The following is a 23,740-nucleotide window of genomic DNA, read 5'->3' on the forward strand; positions in this document are numbered from 1 at the left end:
ATAAAGTAGAATGTAATGAATAGTAAAACTCATAAAATTCAAGAAATAAAGATGTTACTCAATAACTCAATATATATAGAGTGGATTAAAAAAAATAAGTTACTACCTTCTTACTCGTAAAACATTAAACAATAACTTATATCGTCTTTGAGATGGAAATATTCTGAAAGTAATGATATTAATAAAACACTTCAATGAGTTGATTAGGTATTCCGTAATGGACTGCCAATCTAGGTTTCATTTTATCAATTAGGTATCATTTTAAGTTTACGTATAGTAAATATTTAAGTAGGTGAAGTCTCGTTAGTGAGCTTTTATGGGAGCTTTTGAAAGCTGTATAAAATAATATCCATTTGATAACACATCCCTAATTCCGGTCGAGGGGCTAAATACTCACAGTCATAATATAATGGCCGGCTAATGGACGTCGGCAATAGAATTTATTTAGGCATGCCCCTTTATTCGGGCAATATCTTGAAAGGATATGAGTTTGACGAAAGGGGTACTAAATCATTCTAATTTGAATATACATTATCAATGAGAATTTTATTATCATCGAACATTATTTTTAATGTATAGTAGAAGCGTGTAATAACTCAGTTTTGTATTAATGAGTGTGCTATTGCCATAACCAATACTATCTTACTATTTATAAAAAAAATAATGGATACGTAGACGATTTCACAAATGACTATAATGTCCTTTATTCGTAACAAAAACATTGGCAGTCTATTTCCAATATCCGCCAAATTCACAGCCTATCATTTTTGGCAACGGGCCATTTTGTGTTCTGTTTTTTGTAAAGATTAGTTAAGTTGTATTACAGCTGTGTCTATAAATCTTATCAATATATTATTTATTTGTATAGCGGATATAGCGGATTTCAAGATTATTAACTAAGTAAATATATTATGATGTATTTTAATAGTTTAAGTTAGGTACAATTTAATATTCAAATATGTTAAGAAGGGTTTACTATCAGTCCACCAATACTATTGAGAAATTTAGTATACCTAACTAAAGATGTTGAACAATAACGTTAGGTAAGTATAATATACGATTTATTCGCTAATATTTTATTTTCAAGTAAAGTTGATAATAAGTTAAGCATTAAATAAGTTGCATTTAATTTTGTATTTCTGATCCAAGTTTATACTTGTGATCTGAGATTATTATTAGAATTTAATTTTAATCAATTAAGTAATAATTAATTAAATTAAAAATTAAAATATTATTTATTAAATTAAATTAAGGAAAAAAGTACCTAACAAAATAACAGATTCAACATACTTAACACAAAAATCCCTACCAAGTGTTTTAACAAAAAAGTTACAATAACACGTAATTTGTTAAATAATTAATGTGAAATCATCTGTTACATTGTTAAGTTTGTATTACCAATTCGTTTTTAATTTGCAGTAAAGACATTGTAAAGAAAAAATACTAGTAAATTAATGAAATCATTGACGAAATAAAATAACAGGTAACATAAATTTCTAACAAATGCAGCCCTACCCCGACTGTCATTTACAATACCTCTATAATATTATACACATGATAATAAGGGTGGGCATTACCATCTCTCCATGCCTATCGGCCGAGTTTTGCATATCATTATTATAGGTTCTGTAACACAACCGAATTAAATTCGTCTCACGCAGCCCAAGTTTGTCAGCCCTGCCTCAGGGGCAAGTAAAGGTTAGATTAGTTTTATAAAGCTGAGCCGCCTTACAACGGGAAGGATTATTTTGTTGCCAGGGTTGTCACTTTTATCAGAATGTCTCACGATTAATTATTCAATTTATTTACCCTATTCTTCGTGATAAGTGATAGGCAAAACAGGAAATAGCTCAGATTCTTTTAATATAAACTGTCACGGAGGTCTGTGAATTCAAATAAGGTTTTACAGTTTGGGTTTTTTTAATGAAATATTATTTTTTAATGTCGATAAAATTTAAAATGATTGATTCTTATTATTGTAATAAGATAGCTTAATAAACTGACAGTTAAGGTACAAAATAATGGTATAAGTACTACGATTAATATCTTCCGTAGTGGAGTAATGGTAGAACGCTCCCATCTATAAGGCGTAGGTCACGGGTTCGAAAGACTGACATGAATTCACTACTCAAGTAGTTTAAATGTGTACAATTTAATCAGTTGAGCAAATGTATAACAACCCCCTGTCCTATAGAATGCCCGCAAAGATAACCTCAACAGTCATAAAATATGCTTTGAAGTGAAGATGGTATTTTAACTTTTTTATTTAATACAAAAATGTTTGTAGGTTATTGTGGTATTATGTTAGTCTAAATAAGGGAAGTTCATATTACTCATTATGTTGTTAAGTGGCTCTCGTAGTTCTTTACGTAAAGTACTGGCTTCTCACACCAGGGGTTACGGGTTCGAATCACCGTGAGGTCACGATACTTTATGTAATTTTCTCAAGCCTGGGTGTTTCTATGATGTGTTTCATTACTGTAATGGGTGACTATATTTACTATATATTTTAAAAAACATCCTAATAACTATAACGAAAATTTTATATTCACTGTTAATATTCAATGTTTAAAGCACTAACTTTTAACCATATTTATGAAATTGTAATAAAATTATTGAAAGTTTAAAACTTTACCAAATTTTGAACTAGCAAGAACAAAACAGATGGTACTTTAGCTATTTGAATTTTCACACTTTTTTAGATGCTTAATATTATATTTGTTATAATAATAGTAAAAATAAACATATATGTACCTATATTTGTTTAATATTTCAAAATTAAGATAATGATACTTTCAACCATTTCCGAGCTTATAAGAATTTTTTGTAAACAAAAAAAAATGTAGTTGACCTTATCTTTTGTTATAATAATAATAATTGAAAAATCATCAGAGTCAGAAATGAATAGGTAAGTCAACGAGTAATATTATCCACTCTGTGAGAATTCTTCCATTTAATAAATAATCACAAAAAAAATATTTTAATTTCATACATAGGTACCTACTCCTATAAGCTCCTATGTTAATAATTATATAGAATTTTAATTTCTCAACATTTTTAAATATTGGCACAAAACGATGATAAAAATATCAGTAGCGAAGGGTGGATGTAGGCTATTAAGATCCGCCATAAATAGTGCACGTTAAACTTTGTTAGTCATACATACACATATTTGTTTTTATTGAACTAAGACTACAAATTCACAATAGGCCCTGGCTAAACTAAACTCTAATAGTTTAGGTATATTTTGGGTGATACGACAAAATTAATTGTGCACACTTTTTCATTCATACTTATTTGTTCTCGATGAATTCAAAATATAGTACACGTCATATTGTTGGTTCATTTTTTTAAATTCATTAAGCCCTGCCTAAACCAAACTATAATAGATAAAAATATTATTCTATCTATAAAATATCCAAAATAATGTATGATTTATTAGCATAATTTTAGATATTATATAGCTAGACGAGTATTTTTTGACTATTACCTATAAGTCTTAGTTTTAGCAGGGTTTAATTGAATTTTAAAATTTAACCAACACCAACTGTAAATTGTAGTCTTATTTTAATGAAAACAAATACATATGACTGAAAATGTTTTATGTGCACTATTTATGGCGGATTTTAACAGCCTACATTCACCCTTCGCTACTGTCAAATACCCCAAATTCCCAAGAGTAGTGTCATGTAATTTATAGAAAAGGGAGTTTAAAAATGTTTAAAGAGGATATTGCGACTCAACGACTCATTTGTTTCCGACTCATATGAATATTCAATTGTCATTATTAGATATAACATATAACAGACGGTAAGGTGAACTCCATTTTTTTGTTTCACGTTGTTATCCATTAAGAGCGTACTTCAGTGAAACGGCAAATAATTTTCAACAGTAGGTGCGACGAAATTTCTCACTAGTCGCCAATCGGAGACCGACAGTCGAGGTGTCCGCAAGTCGATTTGTTTTGTCATGGCGTCGGATGAAAATATTCTTAAATCGTGTAAAGATAACTAAAAAACTATACTATTATTATTAGTAATATAACAATAAACATAACATTAAATGGATGCATGTTGAATTTTTATGACAAATTATATTTCGTTCGGCACGCGTCATTTGTACAATCCACGCATCGCTTAGCCACGATCTTTTTAGACCATGCCTCAACTGAAGTATAGCCTTAATATTATTTATTGCGATTAAAGCTTTATGTGTTTAAAACAATGTTATATTTTTATTGTAATAAGAAAATATTTATTAGTTTTATGGGATTTTTCTCCGAAAACGAGTAGGAAGATATAATATTTAATTGAATAAATTAATTCAATTGAACTTCAAATCCATTAAAACGTAATTGAAGCCAACTTGATTTGAATATTAATGCCGCTGTTGTTTGTAAATGTTTTTGAATTTAATAACAGCAATAGGTAATTATTATAAAATTATATTTGGACTTTTTATGGGCACATTAATTATTTTAATCGCACAATAAAACGTTTTTTTTCTCTTATTGCAGTCGTAAAATCAAAATTTGATTTTTGGCCTGATTGGCAGAATGGGTTTATTCCATTGAATAAAATACTTGGTGGCTATTTCGTTTTGAAACGATTTAAAATTCCACTTTACGCCGCGATTGCAATCGTGTTTATAATTATTTCCATATTAATTTCTTCTCAGTAAAAAGCGTTTAGCAGTTATTAAAAAAAAAACAGATCCGATAACGAAATTTGAACGTTTTAGTATTAATTTACATTTTATCATTGCATACTTTTAACCTTTTAATAACGGCGTATCTATTTTTGTGATATTTTGAGTTACGGCCCTTATCATAATTTGGACGTCATGAAATTATTTAAATAGTATTAATTAAATAGCCTCGTTATTTATACTAGTTCGAATTAAAGTGTGTACAGAATAAAACATTTGAATTGGTTGTAAATATTATGATATATCGAGGTAATTAAACCAAAAAGGCGTAAGGGATTCTTTCACTAAAACGAGTTATTTTTGGGTTTAGAATTATTCTTAAGATGACAAGCAAACAATTTTGGTCGGGTAGTTAATAATGAACATAATAATATGACAAAACCAATAAAAAAAAATATTTCAAATAGCTGTTATGTGAAGGTGTAAAATGTCACTTACGCCCTTCTGTATTAGCGGAAGTAACTGTATTTTTAGAAAATGCAATTATGTTTTAAGTGAATTCCACAACACCTTTCGATTTATTTAACAAATTTTCGATATTTTTACGAATGTTTACCAAAACAGCGATTTCATATTATTGATTTTGTTATTTAAATAAATTCATTAAAATATTATAAAAATTTAAATTAAAAAAATTTTACTAAATAATTCACATTATAAAGTGTTTATGTATACTTATACTAACATACAGTAGCTTAAAATTTAGAAGCGATCTTTATTTACCTACATATTTTTTCCGACTCATACGCGGCGTAAATGTGAAATTTGCCCTATTATACTACTTATTTATTAACTCACATTTCTCTGTATTTTTATTTAATTAATGTTAACACTTATTTTATGTCATGTCGTGAACGCTTTAAATTTATAATTTGTTATGTTCATTATATGTAAAATAAATAAATTTTATTTGATTTGAATTTTTTAAAAAAAATGATAACTTACAATTTTAAAAAAATCTCGATAAATTCATTGTACGGCCCCAAGTGGACACATTGACGCCAGTAGATGTGTTCATAGCAAAAGTTGGGAAATGCCAAACTGCCAGCAAGTCCCATCTGCTGGCCTCCCCGTGGCGACCTCCGGGCAATGCAGCGTACGCTGTAGCTAACAGCAGGGGGCGAAGGGCGAGTGACCGGCGCCATAAAACTGGCCTTCTGGCTAAGGGAAGGAAATCCCCGACAGAAAAACCTGGTCGAGCCGACCTTCAGGGCCCTCGTGGCTCAGGCCTCGGGAGCGCTGGGCTAATCACCTTGCCTCCTTAAACGAAACAGATTAACAAAACACCTACACAGCAGCCTCGGACGACAACCGGCTCTGTAAAACGAAGACCTTGCATGGAAATGGACAATGAAACAGGTAGAGTAATCCTCTCTAACAACTCGAGTATGCGCATTGGGACATATAATGTTCGCACCCTGCGTACCCCCGGAAAGGACCTGCACGCCACACGCATCATGCACAGCTATGGTGTGGACATCCTAGGGCTGAGCGAAGTGCGCTGGAAAGGAGCCGGGAGAAAGTTGATTGAGGGTTACTCTATTGTCTACTCAGGTCAGGAGCAATACCATCGCCAGGGAGTGGCAGTGTTGATGTCAAAGAGAGCGGCCCGTTGCCTCGTGAAATGGGAACCAATCTCGGAGAGACTGATACGTGCCTCCTTCAAGACGCCTGGTAGCTCCTTGACCGTCTTTCAGTGCTACGCCCCCACTGAGGATGCCGACGCGCAGACAAAGGATGCTTTTTACGATTCTCTCCACGCGGCAGTCTCCGCCATCCCCCGAAGAGACCGCGTGATTGTAATGGGGGATTATAATGCGAGAGTAGGAGCAGACCCGGTGCTTGGCCCCACGGTGATGGGACGACACGGCCTCGGTGACCCCAACGATAATGGTGAGCGGCTCGTAGAATTCGCCACTCTGAACGAGCTTGCAATCGGAGGCACTGTTTTTCCCCACAAAGACATTCACAAATATACGTGGACGTCTCCTGATGGACGCACGAGGACGCAGATTGACCACTTCTTATACAGCTTGAAGCACCGAAAGGAACTTCTCGACGTGCGTACTTACAGAGGCGCCGATATCCATAGCGATCATGAGTTACTTATTGGAAACATCCGAGTAAAACTCAGTCGCCAGGTGAGGCCTCCAAAGTGCGAACGAATTGACGTTGAGAAGCTCCGACGCCGAAGAATTCGGACCGACTTCGAAACTGCTGTACGAGATAGTGTAGATCGTATCTACGAGCGGCACAAATCTGAATCCGACCTCATTGAGGCGGACTGGAGCCTCATAAAGAGTGCGATTGTGTCGTCGGCTCGTACCGTCCTTGGTACCAGAAGGAGTGAGCAGCCAAAGTGGATGTCTGACGAAACGTGGGTTGAAATTGGTGAACGAGCCAGGCTGAAAGCCCTGAGAGACGAGGAGAGAGACCCCGACCGAACCGAGGACCGCCGGACTGACTACCAGACCCAAGACAGGGTAGTCAAACGATCCGTGCGGTTGGACAAGCGCAATTTTATGAACCGGCAAATTGAAGCGGCAGAGGAGGCAGCAAGCAGAAATGACACCAGGAAACTCTTCCGAATCACCCGTGAAGTCTGCGGCAGGCGACCACCGACTCCCGGAGCCATTCGTGGTCCCAGTGGAGCAATAGAGTCTGACGCAGAATGCGTCAAGAAGATTTGGAAGAATCATTTCTGCGGAGTGCTGAACCGCCCACCCCCCTTGGATCCCTTTGACATATCTGCGGAAGCTTTACTTTTGGACATTCCCCGAGCGACCGACATTTCCGATTGCCCGCCCACGCACACCGAGATAAAATCGGCTGTGAAAAGGCTCAAGAACGGAAAGGCACCGGGGGGAGACGGGATTCATCCTGAATTCCTCAAGTACAGCTTGAGCGCAATCCTGCACCCTATGTTTCATCTGATGACAAAGGTGTGGGAAGAAGAGCGCTGCCCAAGGGACTGGGTGAACGGTGAAATCATCACACTTCTTAAAAAAGGTGACCCTCTAAGCTGCGACAATTACCGAGGCATTACGCTACTCAGTGTTCCGGGAAAGATTTTGGCAAACATCATTTTGATGAGAATAAGGGACCCAATAATGCACGTCCTCAGGAAAAACCAAGCCGGGTTTCTACCTGGTCGAGCGTGTGCAGACCAAATCCACAACCTTCGATGTCTTCTCCAGCAGAGCCATGAGTTGAACAGTCCGATGGCCTGCTGTTTTGTGGATTATGAGAAGGCTTTCGACAGTCCGCACCGCCCCTCCCTCTGGATGATACTGGGAGCATACGGGATCCCTCCCAAGATCATTGCCATAATCAAAGGCCTGCACGAGAATAGCGAATGCTGTGTCAGAATTGGAGACACTGTCACGGAATGGTTCGGGGTCACGACCGGAGTCAGACAGGGTTGTGTCCTTGCACCGTTTCTCTTTATCATTCTCTTTGACTTCATACTACGGAAGTCAATACCACCCGACCGAGGCATACCTGTTACCCCCACGGTGAAGCTATGCGACCTGGAATACGCCGATGATGCTGTCCTATTCGACAACTCAATCGAGGGCATTCAAGAGACAATCGACAGGTTGCATAACAACTCCTCTCGCGTTGGTTTGAAAATCAACGCGAAGAAAACCAACGTCTTGTGCAATAGCACCTGTCCTGATCCAGATTTCCCTCTGATTAGCGATGGACAGAGCATCGAGAGCGTCGACAGCTTCAAGTACCTGGGGGTACACATCACGGGAGATGGCATTTTGCAGAAAGAGCTCGCTATCCGAATGGGAATGGCTGGAGCAACATTCAACTCGATGCGAAATGTCTGGGACTCACGATTGTACTCGGTCAAAACCAAATGCCGCCTATTCGACGCTTGCATTCTGACGGTGCTGCTTTACGGTAGCGAATCATGGCACCTTACGAAGGCTCAGAGCAACCGTATACTGAGCTTCGAAAACAGATGTTTGCGACGAATACTGGGTGTGCGGTGGTATGACTTTAGGAGCAACGAGGAGATAAGAGAACGTACCAAGCAGCCTCTCATCACGCTGAAAGTGAAGAGGCGACGTTGGACCTGGCTCGGCCACGTGCTGCGGATGCCAGAAGAGAACTTTAACCTGGCTTGCCTGTTCTTCAAGCCGACCGGATTCCGGCGTCCTGGAAGGCCGCTAAATACAATCTACAGAGTGTATACGGCGGAGCTACGGGATGCTGGTTTGACCTGGAACGAAGCAAGAAGACTGGCGAGCGACAGGGATTCTTGGAGGCGCCGCGTGGTGTCCATATGCTCCAGTTAAGGGGCGGATATGGGCAAAGAAGAAGAAGAAGTAATTATTTTATTGTTTTTTTTTTATTAACAATGTTTCCTCGGATATTGTATGATTTTTTATTTAATAATTGGTGGTGTTGTGTTTTATTTTATTTTTAGGTCTTCTATAAAGTAAAATTGTTTATAATTTGATTTTTTTTTTTGAATATGGATTCGAGGTTCGGTAAATGTGATGACAATACCATTTTTATGAATATCTCAAAATAAAAGTGCTTATTTGAAGACAACTGACTTTTGTACTCTTATGTACTCTCATTTATTTAGTCTTGTTAATAATATAAAAATATCACAACAAAAATAATAAATTATCCCGCGATGCTTATGCAGATTATATCAAATGACTTATTGCAACAATATGGTCAAGTGACTGTGGCCATAAGAAGTAATGCTTGTATTAGTGAAAAAATACATAATATAATGGTACTATCTTTCACAAGTAGACATTCCTTTAGATGTCAGAGACCAGATATGGCCATGGCTATTTAGTGACGCGGCTTTCCTGTCTAAATAATCAATAGAAATAAATTCAAAGTCTTACAGATCTTAAACACAGATAAATCCGAACGCTTCGTTATTTTAATTGTAGCGATGTGAACTGGGGAGGTCGGGAATACAACGGCCAATATTAAAATGTATTTTTAAATTACTGAATAAACATCAATTGGGTAAATAATCTTGGCACAGATATTTAAAAAAAAACACTTTGAATATCTGCGCCAGCTAAATGTTTATGAAATGTTTTATTACAACTTATCAAGCAGAAAAGAAGAAACGTTGAGACTGATAAAAAATATTTTTCTTTAGCTACGCAACCTCAGAGATAGTTTACACATCAAAGCCGACAACTTAAAATACGTCATAGTTTATTATAATATTAAGTTAATGAGGTAAGTTGGCAACTATTTTGTGGACAACTATAAATACGCATTAGATGTGACGTCATCGATATTCACAAAACACAAGTTGTCAAATGGAGCTCAGCACATTGGTGTAATGCGACCTTTGAAAAAAACATCTAGTGCTGCTAGCAACAAATCGCATGCGTCTCGGACTGCGAGTTCATGGCGTCAGAACGCATACGCCCACTATATCCATGTTTCCAGAGGTTTCGCACGACTGTCGCTAGGTGCCTATGGTCTTCATATGCAATATTGGAGCGACGAAGGTCTTAGAACGTTTGATTTATGGCTGTGCGGCAGACGAGGCAAGTTTAGATGTGAGAACCGGTTAAAAGAATAGGAAAACCCAATATTCCTTTTCGCCAAAGTCGCCATGCACGAAACTTAGCGTTAATCAGGTATATATACCACGAGGTATTGAGCTTTCTTTTAAGCTTTTTAAGGAATCCTCGGATATTTATGTCTGGTGATGTGAATGTCTGTGATTTGAATAATAATGAATATTAAGTTGAATAAATTAATTCATAAAGAAACACCGATAAGATGAATACTACTAACCATTAATTTATGTTATTTAGTTAGAGTAATTGTAATATTAAATAATAGAATTAAGTAACTGAGGAATCTATTAATTCATTCGATACAGTATCTGATAAAGATTTCATATCAAACGATAACACAAATGAAAAACAAAATTTTTAAATGAGATAATGATTTAAACAAACCGTGAAAGAGAATACTAAATAAGTATGAAAGATTGTATTACCTACCTACTTAATATATTATTATTGAAGACTATATTTCTATTTACTAGATATTAACGTAGTGTAATTCTAATTCGGTTTTCTATCATAAAATTTTCGTAATTAATAAAATATAATAAGTACAAGAAGATTATTAATCGTGGTACAAATAGTCCCACTCTACCCTTTTCCGATAAAATCGATTTTAAATTCTCGCTGGTCGATGACTTATAAATCTACACAAATAATAATTCCCAGCGAACAATATTCCGAATCGAAGAAAATCGATTCTAAAAACTAAAACTAAAAAATAGCAATCGATAATCTAAAAAAAAACTCGCGCGAGTAGCTCGAGATAGAAAAATAAGTTAAATGAATGAAATAAAGTAATATTATTTATTGTGATGATTTTTTTTTTATTTTGGTGACAAACACAAAACAAAAATGCATCAAGCGTAAAAAATATATAAAATACGGTGTGTCATGCAACGTAAAGAGGAATGCTTTAGTACTTGGTGCATACTCAATATCAATTCTTTTAAAGTTACTCTAGGTTTGAATCATTAAATTTAACAATAGATGTAGGTACACAGGAAACATTCAGTTAATTACAATGTGAGTAGGTACATTCTGATATTAATTTAGTTTTAGACAACGTCATGTTAACAATGACTATTTATCATGTAAAATGAATGGCATTTAAAAGAAGAAATAAAGTGTAGACACCGTTACTGTTTCGTTACTAATGCATTCCTTCTACTAAAAAAACGATTAAGATATACATTAGTCAACTCACCAGAAAGACCCGCCTTATTGATGCTATTAGAACTCGAAAATCCAGGGATCTTCTTCCACGCCTTTTTACTCCAAAATCCGCCAGATTTTTGCGTCGAATTTGAATCATTAACACTAGTTACACTTTTGCTTGGCAGAATCGAATTATCAGACTTTCTTGAACAATGGTTATTGCAATCCGGTTTCGTCTCCTTCTGATCTCTTGAATCCAAGATTCTCACTCCGCGTCCCGATCCATATATCACAGCTGGTGGTGAAGCCCTAGGTAAACTGAGAGAACCTCTCGGTTTATATCTAAGACTTCCGACGTAGCTTGCTCCACTACTGCTACCACTAAATCCACTGTCCAAGTCAGGTGGATGACAACTGGCAGGCGAGAGCAACTCATCCGTTGGACCCACCCTTAGTAATTCTTCTAAATTATCACCTCCCTCAGCTTTTTCAGAATCTGGTGACTCAGACTCTGGCATCAACATTGCTTCGACAGATAAATTGAGTTCTCCTAATATCCTCTTATGCCTATTTTCTACCCTTCTTACTTCTTCTTCTACAATGCTTTGATTTAAAGATATCAAAGATTGTTGATGAGCTGTTCTATGCTTGGGACAATTTCTTGAACCATCGGTTATTTCTTCGTAAATATTTTCCTCCGTTCCATACCTTGTTAGATACGTATGCCGGACGGTTCTTTCTTTAGGGAGTAAGCTTTTGGGTATATTGGGCGGTGTTTTTTGGCAGCAATTACTACGAGATGACCCTGGGGCTGAAGCACTAAGCCTTCGAGCAGCTGCACCTGGTTCATAATACGCATATGAATAGTCACCAGGTTCGAACCTTTCCATGGTTGCAGCGATATTATCTCTATTCCATTGAACAGGGGTTTCTCTCTGAGAAGTGGACATAGCGGCAAACCTAGCCGGTAATATTTCGTCTAAGTCTTTAGCACACCTTTCATCTAATGACATAATATTGTCTCCATCCTCCTGATACTTTTGGGAATTCTTTCCGAGGTATTTTTTGGATCCGTAATTTTTATGATTACAGTCCTTCGGTGATCCCCCATCCTTCGGCGGAAAGTTATGAACCTCCGCCGTTGTAAGGATGTGTTCATCGGTAAGATAAGATTGGCAAAGTCTTGGATCTCGCACCGGTTCCGATGCAGAATGGTGGTGCCTATGATGGCCGAACGTCTTTGACTTCTGAACATCATCAGAGTAACATTTTGGATGACTAACGAGAGCATTGCGGGAAGCTGTTGCAAAATGATTTCTTTCAAAGATTCTTCTGTCACAATGAATATCTCCTAAGTAATTTCTATGGTTATATGCCTCACAGTCCTCTTCAAGTTCTCTACATGCATTCTGCCTGTGGTTGTAGTCTTGAAGGCACTCCTGGAGGTCGTACTCCAGGTGGTTTATCCTGTCCTCTTCCGACAGATTGTTGTTGTGATGCCTGAGTGGAGGTGGGTGATGGGGCGGAGGTGGAAAGTGGAGAAGCGGGCGACAAGGCGTCGCTGCACCGGGCGCGGGTGGTGGAGGGTATCGTCCGCAATAAATAGCTTCTGCTTCATCCACCGGAGACATCACGCGGCGCCCACAGCGCTGCTCCATAGCGCATTTTATTTCACCGTCTGGAATAAAAAGAAATAAATATTAGAAATGGGAGACATGACCACGTTTGTTTCAAAATACTTTAAATATATTTTTTAACCAGAAACCCGAGCGACTGAATAATAATAAGTATATAAAGAATAATATTTATTCGGAGGATATTATGAAACAATCATTTTAAATTTTAGATTTATTATTTACTATAAACTTGGTGGCTATCAGCACCGGAAAGAGTATACCCGAAGTCATTCAAGTTTGCTTTTGTTAAGTACCTACTAACTCGAAAATCATTAACCATAAGCTTGCCTGCAACCGGCGACTGTAGAGAATTAATATCAATACACCGGAGGCGTCCTGTCGTACATTTAATTAAATGTAAAAAAATCCATAATACCTATTAAGTATGATGCTGTTGACTAGTAATATTGTTGACTATGTATATTGCTAATTTTGATACCCACATAATACATTTAGACTAAGTATATAAAAAATAGGTACCTACGCAGTATTAGATTGGTGATTGTATTATAAATTAATATATCTATTTCAAATAGAAGAATATCATTTTTCGGATCATAATTGAAAAAAAATAATTTTATAAAGATTTACGATTGGCAGAAAAACTAAATGTACCCATTATCTAAAATGGTAGCTAAATAAAAAAAATGATCAAAAGAAATTAATATGGATACAGAATAACCGGTGGCGTGTGAACTATAGATGCTTTAAATGAGGAGCATCGACACAGTTAATCGATAAAGTTCAATGTGATACCTAATACAATGTATATATTGTAGATACTATTTTTTCTGAACTATACTTTCTCTAAAATTATATATTACTTTTATTATAAACAGTCTATAATAAATTTAATATGATTTGCCAATAAGTAGACAATATTATAATATGTATAACGTAGCAAATAATGAATATATTATAATAAATAAAAAATACATGTTTTTTTTTCAAAATAATCGCCACAAGCAAAAGTCACTGCTTTAGTAGCATAAATGTTTTTTTTGAAAAATAATAATTAGTAACATACAAATACTACTACAATCGTTAAGCTCTTTTAATTATTTATAGTGCCTACTTTAGTTTTATTTTTTATAATAAATCGCCCAATTATTTCGTATTTTATTTTCCACCAAGGAATAAGGGTAAAATAAATAAATAATATGAGTCGCTTAGAATCATAACTCACATATTCCAAAAATCAAGTTTTGAGATAATCGCTAAAAACCAACAGAGCACTATTTTTTGTAATTAGAAGAACAGTATTGAACTCCATAGAATATTAATGAGTGAGAGAGTCGAATAACTTTTTTTTTTTTTTTTTAAATATATATACCTAATACTCCTAACGTTGCAGACATACAGCACACTATGAGAAATAGAGCTCCCCGATTGGTTAGGAAGGCGTTGGTGACAAAACTCTATTCTTTGAAATATACGACATATTACACCAACAATGAACTTTGTCAACGATTTTCACATGGTTTAAATTGACTTTTAATACTCAACTATTTTTCGGTATATAGATTAATTCATTTAGAATCACTTGGCATATTTAACTAAAAAACGACAAAATTGCAATATGTGAGTTATGATTCTAAGCGACTCATATATTATATGTACATCACCGATAACGAATAATTAAAAATATTAAATAATAAAAAAAAAACGTTTAAGCAGCGACGAGTATAATTATTTTACTCAGTTATAGCAGCCTATCCGTAAAGTAGACATCATATAATTCATTAGCGTTTTCCAATGACCTATTGCCAGACACTCCTTTATAATAATATGCTTCTGAGAGCAATTTTTCATAACTAATGATACGTTTCTAGACGTATGAAAGTATATGCTGACAAATGACTAGCGGATGCTGTTGTCTACCCAATAAATAATGACAAATTAGATGCCATACTATTCATATACAATATATAAGTACATTATTTTAATGCATATAAAGCAGTAACCATAGAATTATTGATTCTTTAATAATGTTTTCACCTCGACTTCATCGGTTTTAAAGGTCTGGCGAATCAATTATTGGTGCCGAATACACAGTGGGTGCCTACCAGTAATTCATCGTCTTTTGGTGTTATCTTCTGTCGAATTACAAACAAAATCGTCTTTATTGCGAAATGTTTATACATCAAAACACCTGGCAATGTTGCAAATCTCTTTCTCGTACCGCATACAGAGGATAATGGCACGACAATGACGCCACGTGGCTATCCGAAACGAATGAAAACCAGCAATCTGCGCATGCGTCGATGCAACATTTTGTTATTCTGCCCATTCGAGTGAAATCTGTTACATGAGACAAGCAAACGGTTTTTTTGATCAAACATGTCTAACGATGCTTTGTGTTTTGTGAATGACAATAAAATCACATCAACAATTTATACGTGTTGCAGTCGGACGGGTTTATAATATTGTATGACCGAGCTTTGGTCGATTCGCAGTTAAGTATGTCGTCTGCTACCCAGAATAGTTCGATAGATTTGCATACGTAGTAATCACGGAAGTTCTTATATTATACAATATGTTGTCTATTTATTTCTGCTACATATTATATTGTACTAAATAAATTTATTTTATAAGTATTATCATTTAGGTCAATAACCAATAAAAGAGAAATTAATTCACTTAAATAAAATTAAAAGTAATGAATAATAAGTACCTACAGACTACACAGTATGTAGATCAAAATTTTTATTGCTTCAAAACATACTCGTTCACAAGTTTTTTTTTGCTCAAAACTTTCCATTAAATTTATACCAAATATTTTATCCTCGTATGAACTCTTTTTGATAATTAATTCAACTCCACGCTACAAGAATGTTGACCTAATGTTTCTTTAATTGTTTAATGGACACTACTTTTAGAGAGAGAAATAATTGAATGAATTGTTTTGTTGGTAAAGGAAAAAGGGGGTAGGTATAAGGTTTGACCAAGAACCAAGGATCGAGAACAGGGCCGTATTTGACACATTTATTAACCAGAATATTATTTTAAGTTACCTATTATCAAATTAAGCGCCATATACAAATCACATTGCGTCACAAATTAAGTTAAATAATAATAATATACAGATGTACCGCGAGTAATTCAGAAACTTTTTTTGAATTTGAATATTTCAGTTACTATACATCTACTAGGTAGATACTTCAATATTTTAGCTGTTAAACAAAAAATAGATAATAACGATTCATGAATATTTATTAAACTATTTCCATTTTTAAAACTGTCTCATATCATGAAATTATTATTGTAGCATACGGTGATAATACAGGACATGAATTACTACAGTAAGCGATAGGGTAAGGATGTAGGGCATTGTGAATTTGTAATTTTCACAAACTAACTGAATGGGGGTTAGTTTTTTTTTTAAATAACCATTGGAATAATTCGTCTCAGAAATAAGGTTATTATAACGTTTTTATTATGTCGTATTCTTATTTGTCCGGTGGTTGTTTGTCCGGTACAAATCTTGCAATCGATCTTTAATTAACTTCCCGACTAGCTAGACATTTGAAACTTTTAGAATATATCAGAACACGATGCCAATGCATTTTTTAATACTTTTAGCCATCTTTAAGTAGAATTAAATTCATTTTCAGTTAATTCTGTTTTGTATGAAAACTTATTTCGGAATAAATCCGTAATCTAATCCACTATTATTGGTTGCTAGGAAATTATTAATACGTGCGTTACTATGGAAATCAATATGAGTGTCAAAATGACATTTCAGTATTATTTCTATCAAATATGATCGTTTAAGCTAGTCAAGTTTATATGATTTCACAGAAAATTTAAAAACGTTGTAAGTATATAAAAAGTTATTTTTATCTTGTAATTATTTATTATTAATTTTGCAATGAAAAAAAAATGAAAGCCTGCATCCACTCTCCAACAAAGTTTAAAAAACAATGAAACTATTCAATCTCAAAGCTCTTCAAAAAGCTTTTAATGATAACATTTTTGTTTTTCTGCGACATTTTTTTTAATAACATAGTTACTGAATTAAATTATTTAGTTGTGGTTTACGAGCCGCCACTGGTATGTTAGGGAAGTCAGTATTAAAAATTAATTCCATAGGCAAGTGCATGTACCGGCACATTTTAAGAGGGGCGTTTAAAAAGTGCTTAACTTCCATACCGCTATTAAAAAGCGTTATTATTTTTAAATAAAACGCGTTAACCGGACGTGCCTTATGGGTTTTAAATTAAACCAGCTATGCTTGTTGCGCTGTTACATGATTTTACAACACACCATTAATTTGAAGAAAAAAACTTAACTATAAGTTAACAATTTATTAACACATCGTAAATTGATAAACTAACCCATTTAATACACAAATATGTTTGATATAGTTTATGTATCTTTCGAATGTGCAATTTTATTCCACCGACCGTGTGCATAAAACCAGGGAACAAAATAATTGACTTACCCTATCGAGTATGGTAAACCTGGGAACGGGTATCGAATGTAGAAAAATATGGGGTATAACTTAAAGACGTGTTAAAAATACGTGATTTTCAATAGTTACGTCTGTTTCATAATATGCATTAAAATTTGTTATGTAAAAGTAACCCGCATTCGACATTTACAAAGAGTCGTAGCGCTTCGTGTCCCATGATTTTATGGACTAACTAAAGTATTATAGCGAAATTTGCTTAAAAACTGTTGCGCCACCCGGTAGGGTAAGTAGTGGCATCCCTAGGTAATGCCATCCCCTTTCATTTTTAATTTAAAATTCTACGCAAATTTGTTGGAAACATCTTGATAACAATACATTATCTACTGACTATTAGACAATTTTCATAAAACAAACAGCGGTGGTTTTAGGTACGCCTGAGACACTGACAAGATTGGAGGCCTTCTAATGAAAAAATGCGTATTATGATACAGCAATGAAAATAGTAAAGGTATGTTGCCAAATTTTTTCGATCGCATTGTCCGCTTCATGCACAGCTGATGTCACCGCTTTCAAAACGTGTAAATTTTATATTCATTCCTTCATTTGCCGCCCTTTATTAAGTGCCGTCTCTAAGCAATGGCCTGCCTACCCCCACGAGACGTTGCTGAGGGTAAGCCAGTTTTTATTCATTGTGTGTTCCCTGCATAAACCAAACGTTTCACATGTAAACTTTGTTGTTTCGAATCCTGCGTAACAGACTGGGAGTCTTACATGAGAAAAAAACACCATTATATATTACAAATTTATTTTTAAATATTAACAAAACATAATAATTCGATATAATATACGTAAAGAAATAATTATTGCCACATAATAAATCTTAATCATGTATTATTATATAATATAGAGTAATTTAGTACAAACCAATAATCTCTTCTGTGGACACCATATTTATAAGTTGTATCAAGCCATATTTTAAAGTGATACATGTAGGGTGAATACCCTACCATCCAGCATGACTTGGCAGAAAACCATTAATTTATAACTATAATGTATCTTGCAACATAATATTGTTAAAATTGCAAAACAAGCGATTTATGTGAGTCAATCAAATTTCAACAGAAAGCTTATTTAGCAAAATAATATAATATTTCAATTAATCAATAATATCGCAAACTAAGAAATAATGCTATGTAAGTTTACCATGATATTATGCACAAAGTTGTTTGTATGAAAATCAATCTTGCGCAATTATTAAAACTGCATAATTGTTCAAATTAAAATCGATTGTTTATAATTTACGAAACGAGTCATGCATTGCTCAATAAACCTTATAAGCATGATTATCAAAAATATTCAAGTAGTTGATAGCAGCATTTTCTATTGTATCGAATCAGTATAAAACACTCAGTAGAAGAAAGCAACATCGTCATTACCAAAGATTCCACCGTAAGGTTATTGTACGCTGCGCCCGATCGAACTCGTAAGACATCAGAACGCATACTCGTGATTTCACTCATCTAAATGATAATCTGTAAACTTACCTGTAACAATTAAATTGATATTTATTTGGAAGGGGAAAATAAAACCAGGGTTCTTTTCATTCACGCACCAAATTCTGAGTTATTCAGTTGGGAGTCAAACCAACCAACCCTGCCTGTTCCTTACACCATCATACCTTCGGAAATACATATGAATATTTAAAAACTATATATTTTATTTCCGTGAATAGTGACATTTTTGTGTTTTTTTAAAACCACTCTTTTCACATTTTTTTAATACCAGTGTCGCTCGTTAGAATATGCTAAAAGTATATTATGTGTACCTATGCATTATAAAAAAAAGACATCTAAAAGAGACAAATCAATTAATATAGCACAAAAAATATTTTTTAGTTAGTAGTGGTTTATAATGTTAAGTTCTTTGCACAATAATAGTAGGTATGCTAATTTATCAAATGATTATTGTAAATAATGTGAAGTATTTTTGATAGCTTAATTTCACTCGCTAAGTATTTCCACGATAACTTGTGATAACATTATTTTCAGTTATGGCAATCTTGTGATCACGGACGATATAACTAATATTATTATGAATGTTTTTTAATTCAAAATAGCAAACAAACGGAAAGTCGACCAAAGAAACGTTGATAGTTAATCGCTCTTCAAAAATAGAAATAAACAACTTTAAAAACGATAAGTTCGATCAAGAGAACGTGAGCGATAACGATCTGGTGATATAACTAAAAAAAACTACAAAATTCAATGCACGAATTAATGCCAATGACGATCCGCAGGGCATATACTTGGCACTAAAATATAATAACATGACAATATGGCGAGTGACAGAGATTCTTGTGTACCATGAGAAGTAAAAAGAAGAAAGTTAGTTCACTATTTTCGTGCTTATCTATCTAAACCACATGAATTTTAACCAAGTTGCAACAGAATCTTAGAATCTCTAAAACAGTCAATTCATATCACGAGAAATAAGCTATTCTGAAATGATTGGTTTAGAAATGAACCGTCACAAATGGTTTCTTAATATGGAATCAAAATTTAAGTGTTGGGTAAATTCACGACTGTTCGGATATTGCACGGATATTTAGAAAACAATCACAAATAATACCTACGTTAAACGCGTAGTAATTCGTATCTAAAACTGAAAAAAATGGTGGTTTTCAACGTGCCACCATATTACATATCATTATACATATAATATATTTTTTGTCTCTGGTTACCAAATGTACCACAATCAAAACGTTTCAGAAATGTTATAATAAAATATTATAGTCTAACTATTTGGTCTTATCTTTTTATTGCATCTACATATCTATCTTGTAACTAGAATGAGGGTGGAAAAGTCATGCGTTGCTTAAAGCCGGCACTAAATACAAAGTGGAAATTAAGTAAAATATATAAATGTTATAACTTTTAAAGGCAGTGGCAGTTTTCTATGAACCGGCCGAAACGGTCACTTCATTAAAAAAATTATATTTTTTTAATTTAAAAAATAACCGAAGCATACAAATCCGGGCAATATAACCATTATTGTAAAGTAGGCAATACGTAATTTTTCATAATGGATCCTCTCGACCTTTCAGCACCTCTAACTTTTACGTATGTAAAATCACCGCTGTTTGAGAGTATATTATTTATGGAAATGCTCTTATCATTATTAGATTATTATTAGATTATTTCAAGATTTTTATTGGTAACCAGAATAAAATTATACAAATAATCAGATAGGTTTGTAACTCATTTGAGACTACAAATGAAAGGGGACGGCATTTCAAAAGGTGGCATTTTGCCCAGGGACGTCACTGACTATAATTTACGAGTTGTTAGATTTTCAGTTTTACAACTAAATAAAATAAGAACTCTGTGTATAATTTTGATAGATAAATACCATTAGGTATGGTTAACTTGACGAGTTATCCTTCATCATGCATAAAAAGACGTACACGGTAACAAACGTCACGCAAAGCGGTCATAATAAAGTGAAATAGCGTGCGCAGTATTCTCACGGTATTTTAACGTTAGGAGTTAGAACCTCAGCTTTATTTAACGTTGATAAATTGAAATATTCGCAAACATTCACAAAATCCGAATCACGCAATAATTGGTTTAACAAAGCTGTTATATCTGATTTGTAACTCTACTTTCGTGAGCTGGTGCATTTCGATAAAAACGTAGAATCAGTTTACTTTAGGACAGTGTATTTATTATAAAGCCAACGAGTGCCTGATCTTTCCCAATAATACGAACATACTGATAACTTACTGTCATTCCACAAAAGGTCTAATCCCTAAAGGATGAATAATTTTAGAGAAATACAGATTAAGTAGAAATAACCACAGTAAATAAAAAAAAATAACAATATTACTAATAGCTGGATGGCAAGAGAAACATTTTGCATTTTTTTCAAACGTAGAAATTTCTGCATGGAAGTAGTAGTTGGCAGTTTTATTGGTTAATTATTCAGCCGTCAGGTTAGGTTAGGTGAGATCAGTGACGTCCCTAGATAAAATGCCGCTCCATTTTTTATACAGTATTTTTATCATTTCAGTCCAATATCTAAAAAATGTATTATATGGATACATTACTAACAAAATATCAGACGATACTTAATTACTCGCAAATCTGCACGTGTTGTTTTTGGTCACCAAGGACGTCGAAAGGCAGTGGAAGTAAACTAGATATCGCGAACCCGACAAAACAGGTGAGCTAATTTTTTTATGGAAAGATATTTTCGTTATTACTAAGTTTAGGTAGCTATTTCTATATACTCCAAATGATTCTCCTCGATTTGCCGCGCTTCGAGTAACTGCCGCCCCCAAGCGACGCTCAATCTGCCTACCCCCACGGGACGTCACTGGGTGAGATAGATGTGAATTTGAATTCTGCTCGGTTTGATATAATTTATCAAAGAATTAGATTCGAGCTATGGACAATTTATTTTCAATGGATAATGTCACTTTCTAAAATCTTTTGGAGTCATAAATAAAAAAATGTTATTGTGAATATATTATGAAATAAATATACATAATATTATCAATGGTGAAGCGTGAAATTTATAAATCATAATATATTAAAATTATGGGAAATATTTTGAGATATAACATTCTGATCATGGATCTACTGAGCACTCGATGACAGATTTTTTAAAACAAATGATTTTGGTATTGCTGTGATCGGTTCCAATTAAACTATACGTTGGAGTTGCTGAAGTAATTGGAAACTGTAACAAAGCACGGACCAAAGTCTGTATTTTAAATATAGAAGTATTTTTAAATGTCTAGTTTTACGGGTTAAATTATAAATTGTTATGGAACATATAACACCCTCGCAACTAAACCGCCACAAGTCCAAAATTTACGTGTTTTGAGTTAATTACTATGTTTCATTGTCTATCGTTCATAGTATATGTTCCGAAAATTTCATATCTCCAAGTCATCAAATTCAAGTCAAAACGCCATTCAATATCTAAAGATATTTCAAAAACACAGTACAAAAATGCGAAAGGTAAAAACTTCAAAGCTGATTTTCTCCGTTTGACGTTTTTTTGGATTGTGGCAGTTTAGTTGCGAGGTGCGATATTATACACAACAACGGATATTTTCAAAGATGATAGGTAATATATTTTGAACGTAGGTATGTTACGTTTATAAATGTTTAGGAAAATACATAATTCAAACTAATTGCTTATTTACAAACTAATTATAACAAACTAATTGAGCGTTTGAAATTTCATCGATTTAGTGTACCTATTCATCAGTAGTAATATTGGGTTATCTTCTTATTTCCCGTAAATATATCTGACAAGCGTGGTTACTCCACAGCCTACCTCTTTCCAAAAGTAACCCTTCGCCACCTGATACATATATAGAGAGCGAACTCTCTGTCGCCGAGCACATTCGATTTTAAGAAAAAACGTGATACCGCGCGTTATCGTTTTTCAACGTAGGTCCTTCCAAATAACGTATTCTACGTAAAAGAAACTATTAACACCACTAGAACAAATTGCATGTATAATGTTATAATAATAATACTTCATGTACGCATTAATATAATTAAATTTTACTTTGTAGTAATAAAATAGTTTGATAAGGCACGAACCGCTACATAAAAAAAATCACTTTGTTAGTATCGGCGGACATCATTTCGATACGCTTCAAACAAATTTAATAATGTACAAGTAGACACTGTGCATGTGGGCAGTAAAAAACAAATTCATTAATCACACGATATAGGCCCGGCTCATGGATATGACAGTAATTGAATATGACTAGAAAAAACGGACGGTGCTCTGGAATAGAATCAAGTTTTTTTTCTATTTAAAAAATCATTTATTTTAATATAAAGCTACCAAAGAAATATCTTTTATTCGACCGATAATAATATGTGAGAGATTTTACTCTTCGTATTAATAATAATTATACCCGATACCATGATTTATAATATTTATATTATCTAGATATTTATTACACTAAAAATAAAAACTACTCATTAACTACTATTTCTTTAAGATTTAAATTCATGATGTCCCATTTTTGCATCAAACTCCATTATTATTTATTGCATGTTTTGTGTGAATGAAGTTTTATTTTGCAGTGAACAATGTGTGATTTCAAAGTGAAATGGCTACAAGTTTCATTAATGGTGACACTGATGAATTAAACCAAATACTACTAAATGAAGTGCCACGAGGTC

At 34.1% G+C, this 23,740-nt stretch overlaps 1 protein-coding gene across 2 annotated transcripts in view; it reads right to left on the minus strand.

The window, feature by feature from the left end:
* Nucleotides 1–23,740, minus strand: part of LOC147073837 (uncharacterized) — a 776,846-nt gene that overhangs the window by 190,946 nt on the left and 562,160 nt on the right. For both annotated transcript variants that reach the window (XM_085944737.1, XM_085944738.1), the window contains exon 2: nt 11,488–13,116. In XM_085944737.1, the coding sequence (XP_085800863.1) occupies nt 11,488–13,096 (1,609 nt within the window). In that variant the 5' untranslated portion in view covers nt 13,097–13,116. The remainder of the gene's footprint in view (nt 1–11,487; nt 13,117–23,740) is intronic.

Source organism: Rhyacophila brunnea, unplaced genomic scaffold, assembly GCF_057557595.1.
Source record: "Rhyacophila brunnea isolate RB1 unplaced genomic scaffold, BYU_Rbru_1.0 scaffold_17, whole genome shotgun sequence".
Lineage (NCBI taxonomy): Eukaryota > Metazoa > Arthropoda > Insecta > Trichoptera > Rhyacophilidae > Rhyacophila > Rhyacophila brunnea.